General features: G+C 41.0%; 1 protein-coding gene across 1 annotated transcript; it reads left to right on the top strand.

The window, feature by feature from the left end:
• The first annotated feature begins 795 nt into the window (after window positions 1–795).
• kif3a (kinesin family member 3A) lies at window positions 796–17,773 on the top strand. The gene is made up of 17 exons (XM_086105669.1): window positions 796–941; window positions 1,334–1,607; window positions 4,134–4,278; window positions 4,563–4,647; window positions 4,809–4,914; window positions 5,160–5,299; window positions 5,678–5,875; window positions 5,963–6,137; window positions 6,257–6,355; window positions 9,247–9,403; window positions 12,510–12,690; window positions 12,951–13,061; window positions 13,426–13,551; window positions 13,850–13,903; window positions 14,023–14,091; window positions 14,193–14,323; window positions 15,834–17,773. Exons 1-17 carry the CDS (start codon window positions 936–938, stop codon window positions 15,880–15,882), a joined length of 2,106 nt encoding a protein of 701 aa, XP_085961795.1. The 5' UTR covers window positions 796–935; the 3' UTR covers window positions 15,883–17,773.
• Window positions 17,774–18,344: the final 571 nt, after the last annotated feature.

The following is an 18,344-nucleotide window of genomic DNA, read 5'->3' as shown; positions in this document are numbered from 1 at the left end:
AAGGGCCAAAGAAAGGAAGAACATTAATGTGAGAGCCATACAATTATCAAGATGGGACTAGAGAATGTTTTTTTTAAATTTAGGTAACGTGTATATAGAGAATGTGGTCACAAGAAAATCACAAGGCTTGATGTTGAATATTGCACATTTATACATTTATTCACAGATAACATTCTAAATTGACATTTCAATAAATATGATTTGAGTTTAGCAAGTTGCTTCTACAGAATATTCTAACTGTTGTGTGGTGTCGGCATGTTTGTGGTGTGTAACTGTAGCAATTTGGATCAGAGTAGATGGTTAATGTCAGCAGACTTTTGCATCATTAAAGAAAATCCGTCAGTTAAAATTTGTAGAATATGTGGTGAAAGATGTACTTGACAGGTGATACCGTATGATCATATCGACATGTTCTGAGGGTTGTCGTGAAGTGGTGAAAGGCTTGTTGTCATCCTTTGAGCTATTCACGTGTAAAACTAGGGAGACTTGAGACCGCTGAAAAGTACCAAAGTATGTTCTTTTGAACTTGGATGCTTAAAATCCCGAATTCAGACAATTGCCATTGGGTGATGAAGTAGGTGAAGATTTTTATTATATACAGTATTGTACTTATTTCTCAACCATCAGAAGCACCCAATGTGCATTTTGAGACCAAATATAGTATACTTTGCAGATTGAAAACGACCTTTTGAGTTAAATTACATTATAAACATCAAACTATGTCGGCAACTGAGTGTAATTTCCACATAAGTCGCTTTGCAGCAGGTGACGCATGCGCAGACAGTCTCAGTCGGGCTACCGAACCTGAGACTGATATTCAGGATTTTACGATGGCGTTTAAATTCTTTAAATAACCAGTCTAATGTCCAACGGACACAACCATACGAATACCAGTCACTGCACATATACTCTAATTACATCGCTGCTGTATTAATATGCCGGTAAGCCGCTCCGCCCTTTTGTATTTTGTTCACCAAGGGTTCGTCCCTCAGATTCCAATGATGTGATGCTAACCGGTTAGCTTGTTAGCTCACTCGGCGTTAACCAGACGACTGGGGAAATGGACACTTGGCGCTTTGTCACACGTTGTCTGTTTCGTCGAATGCGTATAGTCACTGTAAATACTCGATTTTTCTCACCGTTGATGTTTTCTGTAATGTTTGCGTCTCGTCATCCCTAGCAACCGAGAGCCGACTAACAGAAACTACTGCTAATTAATCTACTCGTGACTCTTTTGATTGGGTACTAATTACATTTCATACCTGGCAGTTTTTCATTGTAGGGTTTGACTGTGGTTAGGTGTAGTGCAATGACCGGCCGTGATGTCTTCCAGACCAATAAGCTTGACAAGCCGGAGGTGAGCGATAACGTCAAGGTGGTGGTGCGATGTCGTCCGCTCAACCAGAAAGAGACGGCGATGTGCCACAAGCAGGCCGTCGCTGTGGACGAGATCCGCGGCACCATCACAGTCAACAAGCTGGAGACCCAGCAGGAGCCTCCCAAAACATTCACCTTTGACACGGTGTTTGGACCAGAAAGCAAACAGTTGGATGTCTACAACCTTACTGCCCGGCCCATCGTTGACTCGGTGCTGGCAGGGTACAATGGTAATACAGGATAAAAGTGATCATTACTATCAGAGTACGAATACGGTTTTATGCAGCCAATATGTTCATCCATGAGTGACGTGGACTGATACTGATCACATGTATTAACTGTACATTTGTAAACTTTAGAGCTGCTCACTCTTGATTATTTTAGTAATCAACTAAAACTCATTTCCTGCTAGCCATTTTAGAGCATTTAAACATTTTCAAAACCCACATATTATGGTCAATAATTTTTTTATATTGTATACACACTCACCAAATGAAAGAATACTTACTCCTTTCACCCCCCCCCCCCCCAACAACTTGATTTTGCCTTTTTTTCATTCTTTCATAAACAGCAGTAGAAAAGAGGTAGTTTGCACAAAATGCAGCAGTTTGTCCTCGTGGACTCACAAACTTTGCTGATGTCATATCTAAAATGGGGCATCAATGTTATCCAGTGGTGGTTGTTCAACAGTAAAGTTGTTTCTAAGATGAAAATTTACAGTTGTGGAGTAGCATCACATGCTCCACCTTCCATATACAACATAAGTATACATCTGTTCATGAATCAGATGTTTTATTTTTATTTTTTAACTGTCAGGTTTGCGGGTAGTTGTTGTAGAAGAAAGGTGTAGCCAAGTGCAGGAAGACATGACAGGAATGCAGGGCAAACTCCCAAACAAAATATACAGTATTTTCCAAAAATAAAAAAGCAAACGGCGCATGCGGAATAAAACACAAAATTTGTGCGGTAAGTCCAGAAAACTAGATGCAAAGTAGAAAAAAATGGAAATGGAACTCGCAAATAGGAGCTGCCAGGGACAACAACAGATGGAATGATCCGACAAAGACTGAAAGGACGCAGGGAACTAAATACAAACAAACTGACGAGACAATGAGGAACACCTGGACAAGACCCGAGTGACAGAGTGAGCTGATAGACAGATACAAGGGACCAGGGCTGATGCGAATAAGTATACACAACACAAATGAGACAGACAATACATGCAAAGGAACACATCCATCCATCCATCCATTATTTGCTCTGCTTATCCTCATGAGGGTCACGGGCATGCTGGAGCCTTCCCCAGCTGTCTTCTGGCATTAGGCGGGCTACACCCTGAAATGGTCGCCAGCCAACTGCAGGGCACTCATAGAACAACAACCATTCGTGCTCACCATCACACTGAGGGACAATTTTGAGAGTTCAATCAACCTACCATGCATGTTTTTGGAATGTGGGAACAAACCGGAGTAACCGGAGAAAACCCACACAAGCACAGGAAGAACATCCAAACTCCAGACAGGAGGGCCAGGGATTAAACCCTGGACCTCTGCACTGTGAGCCGGACCAGTCGATCACCGTTTCGCCGACACAAAACATAAGAAAAGAAAACCTTTATTAGTCTCGCAATGGAGGAATTCCCAATTCACAGCAGCAAAGTTATGAAAGGAAGAAGAACAACAAAATATAGGAGCTGTTGGAAAGGCAGCCACTCTCGCTGTGCCATTTTGAAGTCAAAATAACACAACACAACACATAGGACACAGACAGTTGTGCAATCTTCACCAATTTTCTGCGTACACTTTGTCTGAAGCAGTTATAGATGAAAGAGGAGAGGATCAAAGTGTCCTTTCACCAGTGGATCAGAGAAGTCATGCTGAAAATGTGCACACGTCGGCTACAAGCTAAGTTTTGAAAGCAAACACGAAGCTGTAGCGTCCATTGACGAAAAGAGATGAGTTCACTTCTCCTGTCCCACGTAATCCGCTTCAAACTCCAAGCCGCGACTCCCAGTTCCAAATCCGCATCGGCGCTCCGCGCTAACGCTCCTTTCTTCTCATCGTCGGCTGCTCAAGCCTTACATCCATCCAGCCGCAGACCGTTCAACAGCACCGATCTCTCAGCTGAACAAAAACATGATAAAACTAAAAACAAAAACCATACTAACGAAAGCATCTATCTATCCAAATCATGACAAAAACATTCCATATTTCCTACAATTTATTATGATAAAACAGGACATAATTTCAAATTGTCAGTGCAGGAAATGCACAAACATATACATCTCAACATGTATACTTGCAGTCTTAAGATTCAGGAACGTTTTTGTTTGTGTTTATTGTAGTTTTGTAGAAGTACACCAAGTCTAACTGAGGGATGTTTAAATATGTTTCGCTCTCTCATGAATCATCCGATAGATTTTACCAACCTTCATTGAGCCAAAGTGCCTACTTAATATTTGAAAAAATCTGACCTCCCACCACCAAACAAAATCTACCAGTGTGTCAGAAAAGTTCCAAGACTGGTGTCACAAAAGCTACCTTTTTAGACAAAACTACAAGCTTTCATCTGAAATGTCGGCCAGACGATCAAACAGCACATATACAAAGAGAGTCTACTTCATTCAGTGCGAAACTGATTTAATGTGTATCAGTCAGACTTGGTCACAAACTTTCATATCCGTGATCATTATTTCCTATATTTTCAAACCCATCTTTCGAACCCATTTTTGTGTGTAATATTTCTACCCATTTCAGGTACCATTTTTGCCTATGGGCAAACTGGAACCGGGAAGACCTTCACCATGGAAGGTGTGCGAGCAGTGCCAGAGCTCCGAGGGATAATCCCCAATTCCTTTGCCCATATATTTGGTCACATTGCCAAGGCAGAGGGTGACACTAGGTATATAAACATTAGGGCTTTGTTTTCCACATTCCCCATATTGTGCCTTTTATTTGTACCTTACATTGTTGCATTTCATTAGGTATGCAATACAAAATGTAACATTTTTGGAAGTTGGTTTTATACAACATACATACATACACACACATATATATATATATATATACACACTCTTTTTACTTACATCTGAATATTATGATGCTTGTGAAATTTGAAAAGATATTGGAACAACTTCAAATGTTTTGATGATACAAAGTCTTAGCCAATGTCTCACACTTCTACAGATTTCTGGTTCATGTATCATACTTGGAGATTTATAATGAAGAAGTGCGTGACTTGTTGGCCAAGGACCAGACACAGAGACTCGAGGTATCGTATCCATCACTTAAATATTGTTTTGATTCAGTAATTAATATTGAAACAGAGCAGCTAAAGACATTGACCTTTTTAGAACTGGCAAAAAGCAACTAGAGGAATGAATAATTGTTGCGCCCCCCCCCCCCCCCCCCCCACACACACACACACAACAGGTTAAAGAAAGACCAGATGTTGGCGTGTATATCAAAGATCTTTCTGGGTATGTGGCGAACAATGCTGACGACATGGACAGGATCATGACACTGGGCAACAAAAACCGTAAGAAGAAACTTAACACCTACATATTCCAACAGTATTGTTAAAGATTCTCAATCGAATAATTTGGCAAAACCACCTTGCTAATAACGAGGAACTCAAACTGACTCCAAAGTGGCTTTAATCACAAACCTGTCCTTTGCACAATACTGCGTATCCTCTTGATTCACACACAATAGTTGTTTTGTGTGTAGCTTCACCATTGTTTTGATTGAACACCTGTTGTTTTTGTATTTCCCTCTCAATAGGCTCAGTTGGTGCAACAAATATGAATGAGCACAGTTCCAGATCACATGCCATCTTCACCATCACCATCGAGTGCAGCGAGAAGGGTGTGGATGAAAACCAGCACGTGCGCATGGGAAAACTTCATCTGGTTGATCTCGCAGTATGTAAAACATTAGCTACATCACTTCAAAAAAAGGGAAGTTATTATCACAGTAACATTTCAAAGGTTAGAGTCCACTTGTACCTATTTTTTCCTCTCTGTGGTCAGAAAAAAACCTATAATGCTGGTTTAAGTGCTTGTAAAAAAATAAAAGAAAAACATTTACTCGACTGTAAAAGCATGAAAATAAGTGTAGCTCAAGAATAAAGAGGAGTTGTTTTGAATATCGTATGTAAAGATAATACCAGTTTAAGAAAACACTTAGAACACAGAATTATGTTTAGCCTTCACCATGACCAACATTTTAAAAAGACATTGTGATGATGTGGTCATGGGCTCTGCCGTTCTGATAATCTAATCTCGCCACCTTCCTCACAGGGCTCAGAGAGACAGGGTAAAACAGGGGCCACAGGCCAGCGCCTCAAGGAAGCAACAAAGATCAACCTGTCGCTCTCCACTTTGGGTAACGTCATCTCTGCCCTGGTGGATGGCAAGAGCACACATGTGCCCTACAGGAACTCCAAACTTACCCGCCTGCTGCAAGATTCACTCGGAGGGAACTCGAAGACTTTGATGGTAAGTCAAACTTGTCAAACAAGCAAGTCACTTTCCAACAATTGGAGAGACTTCAGCATGCTGACATTCTTGCTTGTCCCCAACCAGTGTGCAAACATAGGCCCCGCAGACTATAACTATGATGAGACTATCAGCACCCTGCGCTATGCTAACAGAGCCAAAAACATCAAGAACAAAGCCAGAATCAATGAAGATCCCAAGGAAGCTCTACTCCGCAAATTTCAGAAAGAAATTGAGGATCTGAAGAAGAAACTTGAGGAAGGTTATAAGCCTTTTTTTCCCCACACACTTGAGTTGAACACATAATTACAATCACTCTCATGTTGTAGTCGTCTGCATGTAAATTTATAATATTGTTCCGTAATGCTTTGAACATGCTAGGTGAAGAGATTTCTGGCTCGGACGGCAGCGGATCAGAAGAGCTCGATGAAGGGGATGAAGAAGGAGGGGACTCTGGACAAGGACGCAGGAGACGAAGAGGTGAGAATTATAGGAAAAGAATCCATTTTGTCCTCATGGAGAGGAGGAATTTACTGTTGTCAAATGCTTTCACTATGACTTGTTAAGATCACATTTTATTGACATGACGGTAGTTTTGACAGTCATTTTTTTTGGGGGGGGGGGGTCTGTTTAGTATTAACTTGCCAAAAGCTGATAGTTGAATTGACTAACATAACCAATGCTTGTGGCAAATTGCATACGACACACACACATCACACCCTCCCATTATTGCTTCTGCTCTATGCTGTTATTAATGAATGTTAGACAAAATTTATTTGCATATGCCCACATTCAGCTCATGACTCAGCTAGGCGTTATTCTTCTACTCCAGGGGTGGCCAACCTGTGGCTCGCGAGCCGCATGCGGCTTTTTGGCTGGTTCAATGCGGCTCCCGGGCTTTCGTATTACAAGCGTCGAAAACGCCTCGGCAGTGGCGATGCCATTCAAACGAAGGCGCTAAATACACAGAAAGTACTACGTCAGCCTATCATCAATCCCGTTACTTGACTGACATAGAGGGCAACCAATCAGAGGACTGCATCACCGCTCGTGTGCAAACAACGCGCTAAGCTAGTCAATGAATTACCTCTGATTTTAAGGCAGGGATGCCCAATACGCCGATCGCAATCAACCGAGAGCCAGCGAACTGGTCCCAAGTCGACCGCAAGGGGTGGGAGGAGGAAATGCGTGGGGAAAAAAAAATATTTGTTTGTTTGTATCTTTAGCTTTCGTTCATTTTCGGCCCGTTCCGAATGTTGCTCATCGTGACGTGCGTGCATATGTGCGCGAGTGCACTGGTAGGCACCCGCGTGAGTGCGCGCGCGCGCGTGTGTGTGTGTACATGTGTGTGTGTGCAGGCGCGACGAAGGGTATAATGTGGCTCTTTGCAGTAACACAGTAAAAAAAATTGGCTCTTCGTCTCTGCCTGGTTGGCCACCCATGTTCTAATCTTTCGGGCCTTCACCTTCATCTTGTTTCATTCATTAATGTGTGTTATGTGTTCTTAGTATCTTTGTCTTTGCTGTAGTGGCATTTGTGTCTAACACTCATGTGTTCTTTCTCCTCCTCCTCCTGCCATTTTGTCTTTACAACTCTTCTTCCTTCAAGGTGAAAGAGGTCGGTGTAATAGTATTCCTCGTCCTTATGTTCTGGAACAAATGTTATGCTATTTGTAGAAAGCATATTATATATTTCTGGGGTTATTTTTAAGTTGCATATTTTCTGCACTATAAGGTGCACCTAAAAGCATTACAATTTCTAAAAAGCCGCAATGCGCCTTGTAATCTCATGCGCCTTATATACGGATCTACTGTATGTTCTGATTTATTGAACAAAGTATTTTAAATGTTCTGGAAAGCGCTTTCTTTGAGCTGCAGCAATTGTGAAACTCTATAAAAATAAAGCCGTTTTGTATTGTGTTGCATTTCATTATGTATGCAATACAAAATGTAAAGTTTGCATCTGTAACATTTTTGGAAGTTGGTTTTATACACAGAGATGAAAGTGGACTTTCCTGAAAATTCCGGAGGGGGAAAAAAACGTCTTTTATATATATATATATATATATATATATATATATATATATATATATATGTATACACACACACACACGCACACACACTTGGCCGATCACGCATGAATTAGTTTACACAAAACGTGATTCAAATACTCGACATTCAACGATTAATCTTCCTGTGTGCACAGGTGCACCCTTTATGGCTTCCGTTCTCGCTGAAATTTCGAAATCTCTGAGATATGGCGAGGCCATGAGAAGGCGAGGCAAGGGTATTACTGGTGTGGCGACTCCACTCGAGCTAAGTGCGCCTCAGCAGTAGATAGTCCGCTGCTCTCTGCTGTGCGTGCGTCAGTGCGATCATGTACGCAAGCGCGTCTTTTGATTTCAACCAATCAGCGCCGACATAACCGACGTCACACACGACAACAGCTAAGCTAAGCTAGCCGAGACGACACTCGAAGTCGGACAGATACGTTTTTCTGTCAATCTGCGTGTTTCCCTTTTTGTCCAAATATATTTTTTACGACAACAACTGTCTTGTCCGCAGCGTCTTTTATTCGTTCCACTGGGTTAGCAAGTGTGTTTATAAAGAGACGAAAATCTCTTTACTGTTACTCGTGTTAGTGCCTCAACATGGCTACGCTCGTGAAAGCAAAACAACAAACTCAAACGTGTGTTCGTTCAATGTTATATTAACTTATATTAACTAATATCGGGATTAATTTTTGGCAATTTTTCCTCAATTCTCCGGAGAAATTTTCATTAAAATTTGAAAATCCGGAATTCCGGGAAAATCCGGAGGACTTTCATCTCGGTATACAACATATATATTCTTTTTACTTATATCTGAACATTCTGATGCTTATGAAATTTGAAAAGATATTGGAACAACTTCAAATGTTCTGATGATACAAAGTCTTAGCCGATGTCCCACAGTTCTACAGATTTCTGGTTCATGTATCATACCTGGAGATTTATAATGAAGAAGTGCGTGACTTGTTGGCAAAGGACCAGACACAGAGACTGTGTTGTATTGTGTTTCCGGTAGAGTAGTTCCATCTCGTGTATAAATAGTACAACCGCAGCCACTATTGTGGCTTCTATTCTATGCGCCTTATAATGCGGTGCTCCCTTTATATAACAGTTTTAAAACAGGCCATTCATTGAAGTGACGCCTTCATCTCTGAAGCCCCTTATAGTGCAGAAAATACGGTACTGTGTTGCTAAGTTGCCGTTTTACATTTTTGTCCAAGGCTGAATTCCGTCTGCGGTTGTCTATCTTCATCACCATTGTGCCATTAAAATATTGGATATTGCACTATCCCATTTACATGAACCTTTTTTGTTTTTTCAGGGAAGAAGAAGGTTTCACCAGAAAAGATGGTGGAAATGCAGGCCAAGATTGAAGAGGAGAGAAAAGCTTTGGAGGCGAAGCTGGACATGGAGGAAGAGGAGAGAAACAAGGCAAAGGCGGAGTTGGAGAAGCGGGAAAAGGATCTTCTTAAAGCTCAGTGAGTACCCCAGAAGAGTAGCAACACTTCTTCACAGACTTTAAATGAATCTCACTCAATCAGTATGCGTTAGATATTTTTATTTATTTATTTATTTATTGAATATGCATCAAAGTTTCATCTTTGTGTCTATAACATTGCAGGAGATACATCTCATGTTAAAGGGGTCACCTTATTGTTGGAGCCTATTTTTGTTTATCAACGTTTAGAGCAGTGGTTCTTAACCTGGGTTCGATCGAACCCTAGGGGTTCGGTGAATCGGTCTCAGGGGTTCGACGGAGCCTCTGCCATGGAGGTTAAGACATACCTGACTCAAACCAGTCAATTAGTTAGGACACGCCTGCTTGGCCATCACTTGCTGCAGATGATCACATTACATTGCTTATCCAATAAGGGCTGTGGGAAATTTAGTTCCCTCAATAGTCAACATGTGACTGTCATGATAGTACGTACTAAAATTCAAAAAGTTATACTTAAGTCTTGAAATTTTATTTACTTTTTTTCTGTTTTTAGTAAATGTGTTTTTCATGCCTTGAATTTGTAAAAAGTCATATTTTTGTTGTTTACTAATGAAGAGTTTGGTGAATGTGCATATGAACTGGTTGGGATCGGTACCTCTAGCAAGGTTAAGAACCACTGTTTTAGAATGTCTGCAGAGCAGTGTTTCTCAAATCATGGGGCGCGCCCCCCTGGTGGCGCTCTCATTGGCAGAGTGTGCGCACGGAAGTGAAGGGTTTTGTTTTTTTGCACTGAGCATGCGCGCTTTGCACACAGCACAGCGTATGATTAGGAAGTGTGGCCACAAAGTGTAGCAGACCCTCAAATGACGTAATGAAAAAATATTTAATAGGCATGAGAAGACAGGCAGAGATACACTGAGACAAAGAGACTAACGAAAGTGTCCCGAAAACTAAGATAAGGAAGTATGACGAAGCGTACGTCGCGCTTGGCTTCACGGTGACAACGGTCAGAGACGAGGAAAGACCGGTGTGCTAATTGTGTCTGAAAATGTTGGCAGCGAGACAGCATGAAACCAAATAAATTAAGGTGTCACTTGAAGACACTACACCCCAATTACGTTGATAAGCCGCTTGATTTAGATTTTTTTTTTCAGCGACAACGTGCAGAATACTGCCAACAATAATCCCGCTTTGTGACTGCTACTTCAGTCAACCAGCGAACGTTGTTGGCATCATATAAGGTGGCGTACCAAATTGCTCAGTGCAAAAAACCCCACACCATAGCAGAGGAGCTGATACTGCCCGCAGCATTAGACATGGTCTCTGTCATGCTGGATGACGCAAGTGCTTCAAAAATAAAAACTATCCCTCTGTCCAATGACACTATTGCTAGACGTATAAATGACATTGCTGACGATCTTAAAGAACAGCTAGTTGATAAACTCAAAGACAAACATTTTGCTTTACAATTTGATGAAGCAACTGACGGCAACAAAGACTGTTTGTTTATTGCTTATGTACGTTTTGACATGACAAATTCCCTGTGTGAGGATCTACTTTTTTGTAAATATGTCAGAGACAGAGCCACAGCTGAAGAGCTCTTCAAAATGATAGACTGCTTCCTGACTGAGAATGGGCTAAAGTGGGAGAACTGCATTGGTGTTTGCAGTGATGGTGCACAGACCATGGCAGGGATGAGAAAAGGACATCAAACTCTCATCAAGAAGGCCTCACCTAATGCTGAGTGGACACACTGTGTTATACACAGAGAAGCACTGGCATCAAAGCACCTTTCCGCTGAATTAAGTGAGGCTATGACTGACGTTGTAGGTGTAGTCAATTTCATAAAGACCAGACCACTAAAAACGAGTCTTCTCTGCTATCTGTGAGGAGATGGGAGCTGAACATCAAGCTGTGCTGTTTCACAGTGAGGCTAGGTGGCTGTCACGAGGAAAAGTGCTGTCCCGTGTTTTTGAGCTCAGAGAGGAGATTAGAATGTTTTTGGAGCAGGAACACAAGTATGAAGTTTCAAGAAAGTTTAGTGACGAGAACTTTCTAATGAAAGTGGCCTACCTGAGTGACATTTTTGGAAAGCTCAATGAACTAAATCTACAGCGTCAAGGGAAAGATCAACAACTCCCTCAGGTCAGACAAGATCAGCTCATTCACTCAAAAGCTTGCAATGTGGGGCAGGCGACTTGATGAAGGAAATACTGAGTCATTTGAGAACCTGCAGGAGTTTGTTGATACTACTGACTATGATGCCATCTCAGTGATTCCGTATGTTAAGCAGCATATTTCATCACTGATGGGATTCTTCACAAAGTACTTCCCTGAAAATAGTTCCCAGTACAACTGGGTGAGAGATCCTTATAATGCATCAGCTCCAACTGGTTTCAGCTCTGCAGAGGAGGAGCAGTTCAAAGAAGCAATATCCACTTTTTGGACAAAGAGCTGTGCACATTCTTCTTCCATTTGCAACTTCTTACTTGTGTGAGACTGGCTTCTCTGCTGTTGTTGCTCTGAAAAGCAAATACAGGTCCCGGCTCCACATTGAGCAGGAGCTGAGAGTTGCTGTGTCCTCCTTCAAACCTCGCTTCGAAAAGTTATGCATTTCAAAACGTGCTCGTAGCCATTAATGCAGACATCACCTGTGATTTAAAAAAATCAGCACAAATTATTCTATATATTTTTTGTTTTGCAGGTTAAAGTTTTTTTTAAATATTGTGCTCCCGAGTTGTGAATTTCAGATGCACTTTAAATCTTTTCTTTTACAGTTAATAAAGCTATTATTTGTTGTAAGTTGGTCTATTACAGTTAAAAAAGTTCTTTGTTGTAAGTTGGTCTGTTACAGGTAATAAAGCTTTTTATTGTAAATTGGTCCATATTAATTTCTTTTTTATTCTCTTATACGTTAATAAGGATACAGTGTTATGTAAAGGTGTACTTATAACAATTTTATAGACAAATGATACTATTTATAGTCGCGAAGAGGGGGGGCGCGAGATGTTTTCTTCTTCCTGGGGGGGCACGACAGAAAATAATTGAGAACCACTGCTGTAGAGTAAGATAAATTAAGATTATGACTTGTGTTCCTCGTTAGATTTAATTGTATGACATCGCGTGTCTCATGTTATCACTCTTAGGCAGGAGCATCATCTTCTGCGTGAGAAATTGTCAGCTTTGGAGAAGAAGGTCATCGTGGGGGGTGTCGACCTGTTGGCAAAGGCTGAGGAGCAGGAGAAGCTTCTGGAGGAGTCCAACAGTGAGTTGGAAGAACGCCGGCGGAGGGCGGAGCGCCTTCGCAAGGAACTGGAGGAAAAGGAGGTAAACTCGTAGCAAGGAATAAGCAGTTTTTTCCCCCTTTTAAATTGATAAACTGATGTTTTTAACATTGAGCTGTGACACAATAATACTGGGGAACATTTTGGCATTTTCTTTTATTCTGACCAAAGCGCAAATTGGCTTGCTTATTCCAAAATACCAGATTTTGCGGAGGTTTACTATGTATTAAAATACTTTATCAATCTACCTGCTAAGCACTGTACCCTTATGTAGAACCTGTATCTATGTATATCGAAAAACAGCAAGAGCGCTTGGACATTGAGGAGAAGTACACAAGCCTTCAGGAGGAGGCCCAAGGGAAGACCAAGAAACTGAAAAAAGTGTGGACCATGCTGATGGCTGCCAAATCAGAGGTAAGTGACTTTGGCGGCGGTGTACATTAAGCATATTGCTAAGTTTAATTAGATTTTGAACAAAGCATCTGTTAAAGGACAGCACGGACCTTCATCAAGGCTGAACACCCGTCCGTTGGGTGGCAGTGACTTTCATAAATCTTATCTGATGCCACGCTGCGCCTCAATCTATTGTGAGAATCGGTAGAATTGTGCTATTGTGCTGGTAACAAATGCTGGTGAAACTGCTGGAACTTGGTGAGATCTAAGATAACCTTTTATAAGATAAGATAAGCTTTATTTGTCCCACACTGAGGAAATTTGCAATTTCTCATTGAGGCCCTGCCTTCTTCTTCACACTTCAGACTTGAGTTTTGTACTTTAGTTGGCAGACCTGCAACAGGAGCACCACCGAGAGATTGAGGGCCTCCTGGAGAACATTCGCCAGCTGAGCCGGGAGCTGCGACTCCAAATGCTGATCATAGACAACTTTATTCCTCAAGAATACCAGGTCTGCATTTATGACCTGTTAAATGCAATCAGTGGGAAAGAATCTTGCTTGTCACCAAATAATTTACATACATTACATTTCAATTTAAAGTTACTTGGTTTGGTCGTCACCTGTCTGTCGTGCCCCCAGCTCTCATGGCTCTTTGATGTTGCAGTTTAGCGAGACTTTATATCAGTCCAGGGAGACTTATTTAAGAGTATCCTTCGACTTGCCTCTCCCTCCATACGAACTATGAAGACTAACCCACTGCTCTATATTTATGTATGTGTAACTTTGATGTATTATTTTTCTTTTGTAGGAGATGATTGAGAACTATGTGCACTGGAATGAAGACATTGGAGAATGGCAGCTGGTATTTTTTCATTTGTAGTTAATTTTAATATGAAGCTTAGATTTATTTGTGGAAGTGAATCCTGATGGGTAGTTGGTGTTGAGATATGAATTGTCTATGATTTGTGTTTCTTGTGTCAGAAATGTGTCGCCTTCACTGGCAACAATATGAGAAAGCAGACACCTGCTCCAGGCAAAAAAGAAAAAGATGTAAGTCTATTCTCCTCTACTTGCTCGAGTCCAGTTGACAAATGTTCAAATCTGTCGCCTTTCTTCTAAACTCTGTGCCTGATGACTCTCTCATCCTGCAGCCTTTTGAGGTGGACCTGTCATATGTCTATTTGGCTTACACAGAGGAGAGCATGCAACAGTCACTGATGAAGCTAGAAAGGCCCAAAACATCGAAAAGCAGCAAGAGCGGCCGACCCAAGACTGGTCGCAGGTAATCACAACACAAAGGTCACACTTAAAGGCTACTAGAATTCTATTTGGGGTTAGTTGGAGGCACTTTAAATGGTGGCAGGCGTGTATTACCTCAATTTAACATGCGTTTGAATATGATTCCAACTATCCCAACTGTTTTTTTTTCTCAATTTAATTGTACAAGTTACACGTCACTGATGGTGGGAGAAAAAACAATTTTGAAATGATTTCTTTGTCTTAATTTTTTCATGTATTTTAAATCACAAAGACCTGGCATTTGTTCAGGGTGTGTAGACTTTTTATATCTACTCTATTCTACATTGTTTTTAATATTATTAACAGTTCAGGTGTCTAAACATGTCAGTACGATGCTTTATCTAACTAACCCCAAGGATGGTGTGTGTGCGTGTGTGTGTGTGTGCGTGCGTGTGTGTGCGCGCGCGCGTATGAAGCTGGCCGCCCCTCCCCCCCCCCTTTTTTTGGGAAGTGGTTAATACTAAGTCAGTGTCTTTAGGCGACTTGAGGTACGATTCTGTGAAGTTAAAGAGTGTGGTCACGGAATGACCTAAACTCATACCTCAAGACACTATTGTATGCTGCTCATGTAAGTATTCATTTGTCTTTAGACCAGTGGTTCTTAACCTTGCTAGAGGTACCGAACCCAACCAGTTCATATGCACATTCACCGAACCCTTGATTTGTGAAAAATAAAAATCGGATTTATTTATTTTTCACAAATTCAAGACATAAACAAACACATTCATTAAAAACAGAAAAAAACCCAAACAAATTTTCAAGACATACAGTAAGTATACATTTTTTTAACTGTGCACAAAATGAACCAGCCAGTGATGGCCAAGCGGGCGTGTCATAACTAATTGACATGTTGAGTCGGGTGTGTCTTAACCTCCATGGCAGAGGCTCCGTTGAACCCCTGAGACTGATTCACCGAACCCCTGAGGTTTGATCGAACCCAGGTTAAGAACCACTGCTTTAGACTTTAGCGCACCCTCCCCCCCCCCCCCCCCCCCCCCGAGTTACTTTTTGTGCCTTTATTGTAATATGAGCTGACCCCATGCTGCTCAAATTGGATTTGGAAGCAAATTGCAAATGGGGTTTGCTGCTCAAAAGCTGGGCGCCAAATCTGTACCATGCTCTTCACACTTGTCGTGTGTCATTATGCCGAGTAAGTGGGGCACTCATCGTGTTGCAGTTCACTTGCCTAACTTCCTTGAAGGCGGTTCAGTTGCCAGTCAGCATCTCACCTCTCATCTCACGCCTATCGGTGAACTGGGTTAAACTACAGCTCACTGCGACATTGTATAAGAGATGCGGCTGAGGATGGATGACTTGTAAAAGAAATTTAAACTTGAAACCACAAATATTCTGTGCTATTTTTATTCAATTGAATGTGGTTATTTGTTGATCAGGTGAATTGGTATGTGTTTGCTGATATCAAGATATAATCCCCCGTTCTGAGAAGCAGCCTTCCTGACAGAGTGCTAACACTTACCTGGTATCCCTCACAGAAAAAGGGCTGCAAAAGCAGAGGCGGCCATCGAGTCCCCTCTGCAGTGAAGACATGGCAGTGTCAAGTGAAGAAGTCTCTCGTCGAATTAACTGATTAGCTTTCGTCAAAAGATGATCTGAGTACACTGTATAGCTGACACAGGTTTAAATGTGACCCTGCTATAAAATGTGCAGCATATTATAGTCCATAGGATCCCCAGCTTCACACATATGGTCGCTTTGAAATGCATTTTCAACAGCTGTGGTGCCCTGGGAAGTCATGGCATGGCAACATTCGGCTTTTTTTTTTCTGCAACAGAGTGATTGTACAGGAATACTCATCAGAGGTCACTGGACTCACCGTTATTCTTGGTCTTGAACATTTCAAGTGGTGCTTTATTCTATACAAAGAAGCAACATCAGTCAAATTAAAAGGACGTTTTGAGTTCGTACAATTACTATATGATATGAAAAATGACAGTTGATAGGATGTACTGTTAACTCCAAAATGATTTATACTCCAGCCAAATTTTGAGGTCAATTTAAATTTTATTTGGTGAGTGGTTCTCCGTTTGCTAGAAATGACACACAAAAAAGGTCAAAAGACTGTTAAGCGTGGATTTAAGAGACTGTTTTTTTCATACTTTGTCTGAATATAAGGTTGTACTAAATGCCCACAATAATGCCATTTTCTTCTCAAAATTCTCAAGTCAAAGTTAATTTATTTCTATTTTTTAGAATGGACATTACAAAAACATTGGACTAACCAGATGAAAGTGTTTGACATGTTTTAGCACAAATGCTAATTCTCACCACAGGACCCTGTTACAAGGGACATAAGATACGGACAAGTTAACTAGTTGATATTTAAAATCAGTGTCATAGCAAGTACATTTTCCTTCGCACAGAGCAGCTCTCTCCAGGTTGCGATTATTATTATTATTTTTTTAAAGGTCTCCGTCAAATATGTTTGAATCAGTCCCCAGACTTGTCTCACTGAAAAACAAATACCAGATTATAGCTGTTTTGAGGAAAAACTGGACTGTCCAAAAGAAGTCTTGAATATTGGGAGGATAGTTCTGACATTTGGTGATCAGGGTGAGAACAATGATGGCAAAAATGTTTGCAGACATTTAAAAACAACGTTTCCAATGGGAAAAGAATCCCACACACACACACACACATTTTTTAAATTGCAGTTGTTTCATAATAACATCTAAGTCTTTTGCCACTTATGTTGTATCATTTCCAACTAAGGGATACCAATTCAACAAATGCAAATGTATATTTTGACCCCCCCGCCCCCCCCAAAAAACCTGGTTTAACCGTATATCCTTTTCAAATCATTTAAGTCAGAAATTACAAGTTTGTCCTCCAATGACTCTGTCCCTCAAAAAGAGCAGTCCATAGAACTTCCTTCAGCCCAATATTTCCAGTAAAAGATGTGAAAATACATGAACTATAAACTGTATCTGTATGTTCTGATAGTTGTTCTTGCACGCGCGTGATGAAGACAAGCCAACTGTTTTATTGATTGAAAACTCAATGCAGTAATTTGCAATGATAAAAGATCCTTCAGTCAAATTCAATAATTGAAGATTATGGGAAATGCCTCTCCTCTGAAGAGAGATATAGTTCGAAGTATTTCGGTGAAAGTGCGCTTTCTACTATGTGACGTGGGTCAGAAACTTTGGGAGTCTGCATGCCAGCCAGCTCTCACGTTAGTGCCACTTTGTTTTATTCTGAAAAGTTAACAGTTGTATTATTGAGATGCACCACATTTACTGTATGCCTTAGTATAATGCACTTGTATGAGGCTCTGTGAAGGTCATATTAATTTCACGTGCATGTTTAATAGTGGAGGCAAACTGGCTTTTGTTTTATATCATGATGTATGTCAAATGTTTACATTCACCCTGGATGTTTTATTTATTAAATTATTTTACACACGTTTACCTCACATTCTTGTTGCTCTTTTTTTCTTTCACTAAATGATATAGAACAACGTTTTCCAACCCGGGTTGGGGTATGTGAGCACATTGCAGGGGGTACATGGAAACATTTAATGTCATTTCTTTCCAAGATCGTGCCCTGATCCTGAAGGAGAACATCCGACATCCAGTTTGCGCCTTCTAACTCAAGCGCTCTTGGGTCATGCAGATCTGAAACACACCAGCAAGTCCATTTCCGAATAGCTAAACCAAAAACAATTACAGTTTTGGGGTGGCCAAGTCAAAGTCCAAATTTGAATCCAGTTGTGATGCCGCAGAGTGATTTCAAACAGGCAGTTCGTGTTTGAAACCCACCAATATGGCAGAGTTAAAGCAATTCTGCAAAGAAGACTGGGCCAAAATTCTTCCACAGCAATGTGAAAGACTCATCACCAATTACCGCAAACGCTCACTTTCAGTTATTACTGCCAAGGGCGGCACAACCCATTAGTAGGTTTAGGAGGCAATTACTTTTTCACATAGGCACAGACACTATTGGATTTTTTTTATTTTTTTTTGCGCCTTAATGAATTGGCATTT

This window comes from Hippocampus guttulatus, chromosome 2 (assembly GCF_054856545.1).
Source record: "Hippocampus guttulatus isolate MCC_2025c chromosome 2, RoL_Hgut_1.0, whole genome shotgun sequence".
NCBI classification, from domain to species: Eukaryota; Metazoa; Chordata; class Actinopteri; order Syngnathiformes; family Syngnathidae; genus Hippocampus; species Hippocampus guttulatus.
Note: the sequence above shows the minus strand (reverse complement) of the source record. Positions and strands in the feature narration are given on the sequence as shown.

What these genes read in the sequence shown, in the direction of transcription:
- kif3a (XM_086105669.1), top strand. An exon ending in GAAGAAGAAACTTGAGGAAG is followed by an intron (nt 6,138 to 6,256) that starts GTTATAAGCCTT and finishes TGAACATGCTAG; the next exon opens with GTGAAGAGATTTCTGGCTCG. An exon ending in AAGGATCTTCTTAAAGCTCA is followed by an intron (nt 9,404 to 12,509) that starts GTGAGTACCCCA and finishes TATCACTCTTAG; the next exon opens with GCAGGAGCATCATCTTCTGC.